This window comes from Hipposideros armiger, unplaced genomic scaffold, assembly GCF_001890085.2.
Source record: "Hipposideros armiger isolate ML-2016 unplaced genomic scaffold, ASM189008v1 scaffold_549, whole genome shotgun sequence".
Classification (NCBI taxonomy): domain Eukaryota; kingdom Metazoa; phylum Chordata; class Mammalia; order Chiroptera; family Hipposideridae; genus Hipposideros; species Hipposideros armiger.
In genome coordinates, this window is record NW_017731899.1 from 1,030,031 (window position 1) to 1,035,684 (window position 5,654).

At 41.6% G+C, this 5,654-nt stretch overlaps 1 protein-coding gene across 1 annotated transcript in view; it reads right to left on the reverse strand.

Annotated features, from left to right (window-relative positions):
• The window catches only part of ACADSB (acyl-CoA dehydrogenase short/branched chain), a 39,832-nt gene that overhangs the window by 15,909 nt on the left and 18,269 nt on the right, over positions 1-5,654 (reverse strand). The window contains exons 2-3 of the mRNA XM_019669159.1: positions 617-776; positions 320-420 (exon numbers count right to left, since the gene is read on the reverse strand). Coding sequence (XP_019524704.1) covers positions 320-420; positions 617-776 — 261 coding nt within the window. The remainder of the gene's footprint in view (positions 1-319; positions 421-616; positions 777-5,654) is intronic.

Below are 5,654 nucleotides of genomic sequence, written 5' to 3' on the forward strand. Positions count from 1 at the left end.
CGCAATGATGGTGCCAACTTGGGCCAGTGAAGCAACGTCCTCCACAACTAGACTGAAGAACAAAACGACAGCAACTTGTCTGTTCCCCTTCCTCCAATTACCCAGTGCTGTTCCCATCCCCCAATTCCCCAATAAAAATCTTAAAAAAAAATAAAAATAAAAATAAATAAAAATAAAAGAGAACACAGGTAATTTTGCCTAGGAAATGAAGAGTTCATTATGCTATCATTACAGTTCCTAAATTTAAAAGTATGCAGACATTTTAACACTAGAAAGTATTTATAAAAGTTTGAAACTGGAAGAATTATGAATTATATACCCCATTTTGAAATAATCCTTGTATTATTGATGTCTCCATTTTTGAATTTTCATCCATTGTTGAAACCAAAGGAGCAATCTGTTCCTGGGCAAATTTTTTAACTGTAGGAAAAAAAAAATACTGGTAAGTCTTTATTCTATTAGTATGACATACATCAATTTTTTCAAAAAAAGTTTTAAAAATTCCATTCACAAATGCAGATGAACAGATCTGCCAATCATGTCACAGGCCATGTAATTTCATATTCAGACCCAACTCATGACCAGAGAAATATCGAGGTGAAATGGAGTTACTCACCTGTGCTCTTCATCATCATCTCCTCATCTGTAAATGTCTGCAGAGGGGCACAGGATAGCCTATCACTTGATATATTGAGTTGCGTTTCTGGCTGGGAAGATTTTAGAACACGAGGAGGCGTTTTCCAAGAAGACAGGCAAGTTAGGAAGTTTCTTCTTACCTACAAGAACAGTCCCATGGAATAGGGAACATACACAAGGTAAGAAAAGTGTCAGAACATCATTTCTTTGGTAATATAACTCATTCTTATAACACATTCTTATATGTTGTATCCCCAAAATAAGGGAACTTAACGTGGCACATTTTATTTTTATGACACACAACAGGTTAATATCTGTAATATATAATGAGCTCATACAAATTTATCATAGCACAGTACATAAGAGCAAAGGACACTGACAGTCCACAAAAGAGGAAATACAACCGCTTAACATGAAAAGACGTTAAACTTTGCTAGAAATCAAAGAAATGCAAACTAAAACACGATGCTATTTTTTCATTATCAAACTAGCAAATAGTTAACCAGATGATAATACTCAGTGCTGACAAGATGGTAATATGGGCACATTAATCCTTGCTGGTGGCAGTGTAAATGGATACATTTCTGGAAACCATTTTGTCAATACATAGTAAGAGCCTCAACAATTTTCATATTCTTTAATTCAATACTCCTATCTCTGGGAATCTATCCTAAGGAAATAACGGGACGCTGGGAAAAAGCTTTATGCACAAAGATATGCACCGATTTTTAACACTGAAAAATTAGTAACAGCATAGTGATCAAGCACTGCACTATTGCCCATTTGCTTGCTAGAGTACATGGCCATTTCAGAATAAAATGAGTAACAACATGCGCGTGGGGGGAGCCTGGAAGGAAAACACCAAAATGTTAAATTTTACTTTTCTCTTCTACTTTATTTTCCAAAACTTCTATAACGTGTAGATTTGCTGAAAAGACCTAGTAGGCTGTTACTTGTTTATGCAAAGGAGACTGTGATGTTGAAGTAAGGACTTGGTGTTCCTCCTGTCTCTACTGCGTCGGTGCTGTGCCAACCACCACCAGACCAGATTGTTAGGACCCTGAGATGACACAGGGAATGGCAGCTCCGCTCAGTGGACGATGAACTGCCCTGAACGCCCATCTCCTTGACTGGCAAGTTTTGGCTGTTGGCCGAACAACCTGCTCTATGCTCCCTTCCTCAAAGCCCTACCTTATGCCACCATCTCTAAGCTTCTAATCTAATGCTTCCTGAGCAGAGATAACCTGGCACATTTTAAAATTTCCTGTCTCGTGAACAAAAACCAAAATTGTCTTGCTAACACATATCTCCTTTATCCAGCAATGAGCTGTTCTAAACAAACATTTTCCAAATAATTAACTTTTACCTTTGAGGTAACAGAATTTTCTAGTTGGAACTCATTTTAAATCCATGGCTAGTTTTGTTTTTTCAGTTTCTCATTAGTAAGACACAGAACTGCATAAGGGTTAAGAAAATAGGCTCTGGAGTCTGAAAGAGCTAGTTTGAAACCCTAGCGTCTGATATTAAACAACTACGTGATCTTGGGCAAGTGATTTTTAACCTCCATTAAAATCTCTCAGTCTTAGTTCCCTTCCCTGTAAAATGTGGAGTTTTGTGAGGATCAGTGAGAGACTCCACATAAAGGGTTTAGCATAGTATGTACCATACGGAAAGCACTCAGTAAACGGTGAGGACTGATGAGTTGGGAAAAGAGTTACTGAGAATGAATCTGGGAGCCGACAGGAGTAGCTCTGAGTCCTCTGGCTAGCACTCCACTCGCAGGCTAACAAACACCAGGACAATTTCCAAAGGAAGCCAACTGTGACAACAGTTCTCAGAAGGGGCCATCTGCAACTGTAAACTAAGGTGACTAGCCCCCTGCATCCTGTGTAGAAAAACATAACACCCCATCTAAACAGCAACCTGTTGCATCTGTCCCTATCAGACTCTGCCTGGCAAACTCCTTTTTGCCAGTATTTCTCTTCTAAACAAAACCCGTGATAGCTGTCTTCTTTAGACACTGCCATGAGCATTCTCTCTGCCTGACTTTCAATAAAACTTTCTTTGCTTTCCTACTTTTCTGAGTCTTGTGAATTCTTTCACCTGCGAACGACCAGGGGCTAATTCTATGCCAGTACAAGGACTATTTCTACTACGACCACTGAGAGTTCAGCAGTGCTGGTCATAACAGCAGCCATCATAATAGTTACTTAGTCAAACTGCAAGGCTAGCTTTTCTTGCCATTAATGTGTCTCCCTATTGCAGCGTCCCAAATTCTTGAACTTGACAATTCTACTCAGCAATGGATTTGTTACAATTTTTTTTTTTNGTCCCAAGCCAGTTCTTAACCATCGCGCTACTCGGCCGGCCCTCGTTATGTTTTAAGTAATAAAATATATATAGACAACAGAAACTATATATATTTGAAAAGATGAAATTATAAACTACAACTATCAATTGTTTTCATTTGTGATCTAAAAAACAAAAATAAGAGCTAAAATGTTTTGAAAGATAATGGAATGGAATGAGAAAATATCTAATATAAATATCTTCTGATGACCTTTGTTGCTAAGCCCTGCTGTTGTCTGCTGAAAAACTGTAGGTGGTTCTTTGGTTTGGTTTTTCAACATGGACCCCTTTCTACTGATTTCAGTGTAATAAGAAATCTAGTTTCACTTGGCCTAATTTCTTCTATTATAGTCAGGCTCCCCGACCTTGACTCTTTCAGCCAAGATAATAATTAAATGACCATTCCTTTCAGGCCATTTTAGCAAATCCAGATGGTCAGCAGATGGCATTTGGTGGTGGTTTCTAGACCCACACTAGGCAAGGCCCAGCTGTCTGCTAGACATGGCCAAATGTTGGCCCAGGCTCTCTAGTAACTTTCTGACCGATCAGAAACTACTCCCAAGTCTGGAACATGACGCTTCCACAGGACTCCATTTTTCTTTCTTTTTTTTTTTTTAAGATTTTATTGGGGGGAATTGGAGGGGAACAGACAAGTTGCTGTCCTTTTGTTCTTCAGTCTAGTTGTGGAGGACGTTGTTTCACTGGCCCATGTTGGTATTGTGATCATTGCTCTTCCCGGGTGAGGCTGATTGGTTGCTGGCCTCTGGATGGCGGCTCATGGCGCCTCATGCTGGCTGCTGGCCACACACGGTAGCTTATGGCAACCCACTGCAGCAGGGGCTGCAGCCTACGCCATCGCCGGTGACTCACGGCAGCCCAGCTCCAGGTTGAGCTGTTGTTCAGCATCTTAGCTGTAGAGGACAGTGTCACTGGCCCTCATGTGGAATCCGAACTGGAGCCCTCTGGCGTCCCAAGCCAGCTCTCAACCAACGCACCACTCAGCCGGCCCCACAGGACTACATTTTTAAGTGTCTTCATTTCAGGGAGAGAATGTGTGTACATGCAGTTCAAGACCCAAAGCTATTAGCAGACAGAAGGACAATGCTTCTTTCTGTCCTCTCCACTTTTGGAGTCCCACCACGCTGCAGTCTGGGTTATAGCTGTTATGTTTTAAGCTGACAGGAAACTTAGCTCGTCTGAAGGTAGAACCACGAGGAGAGAGGACTGAAATGGTGAGAGAAGCAGAAATGACGTCTATGAGGAAGGACCGAAGGATTCAGGTGTGCCTGAAGACCAGGGAAGGCATGATAACTATCTGACCATGCCTGAACAGCTATCAGAGACACCGCTTCTCTAAAAAAGTCACCAATTTCTCCTATGCTGGAAATACTGTTTTTGTCACCTATTATGGCCAATGACCATAGAACTGTGACAGCAGGAGTTGGGAGTCAGGTGAAGCTGAAAAGAGCTGGTGCGGGATGTGCCACCAAGCAGACTCTCCTGAGGACGCTACATCTAAGCGAGAGTAGGTTGTGGGGCTGGCGGGCAGCTAATTGCTGCAGACGACCATGAACCAGCCATCTGGGAGAGTGATGCTGAAACCGCAGAGCCCTCAGACTTCTCAGAGGAGCCTAGAGGTTCTGCACACCGCGGAGATGAAATATGCCCGAGAAATGGACTCGCTCGCGGATGAGATCTGACCCTCCCCCCCATCTCTCCACATAAGATCCCACTTTCCCAAGAGTTTCACTGTTAAGAGCAAGTTGGAAAAAAATCACTACTATATATGGTGTAAAAAAGCTGGTCTCTGGCCGGCCGAGTGGCTCAGTTGGTTAAGAGCTCGCTCAAGAGTTTGAGCTCTGAGCAACAGCGGTTCGATGCCTGGGCCGAGCTGAGCTGCCACTGAGCTGCCAATAGGCAGCAGGATGGCTCAACTTAAAAAAAAATAAAAATAAAAAATTTAAAAAAAAAGCTGTTCTCTTTAAAAAAATGTTGAATAAATAAAAGCAGTTAAGTGGCAAAGGCTATTTTTCAAACAGAACAACAGACAAGATTTAAGCCAATGGCTCTGAATAGACTCTATTAGTATTCAAAATAAAAAAATAAGCATTGTTTTGCTATTAAGCTGCTATTAAAGGGCTACATGACTTAAAAAGTTGGAAATCACTTACCCTCGGTAATTCTGATATCGTCTTTGCTTTAACCACATTCATAGGGATTCGGGGAGAATATATGCTATGCTCTGAAGTTTTACTAAGGCAGGGTTTCGTAACCTTGGCATCATTGAGCTGAATAATCCTGAGGTGGGGCTGTCCTGTGCATTGCAGGAGGCTTAGCAGCATTTCTGACCTCTATCCCACTAGGTGCCAGAAGCGACAACCCAAAATACCTCCGGACACTGCCAAATATCTGTTGGGGACAAAACAGCCCCTGGACAAATACCAATGGTCTAAAAAAAAAAAAAATCTGTTTCTCTTGCTTCTAACTTTTTACTTGAAAAGCACAGCATTTCTAATTTAAAATTTTAATTCAATTAAAAAAAATCTTTAACTAGGATTAGGATCTCAATCTAAAAGAGAACACAGGTAGGGCCGACCTAGTGGCTCGTTGGTTAAGAGCTGGCTTGGGCCCCCAGAGGGCCCTGGTTCGGATCCCACATATGAGGGCCA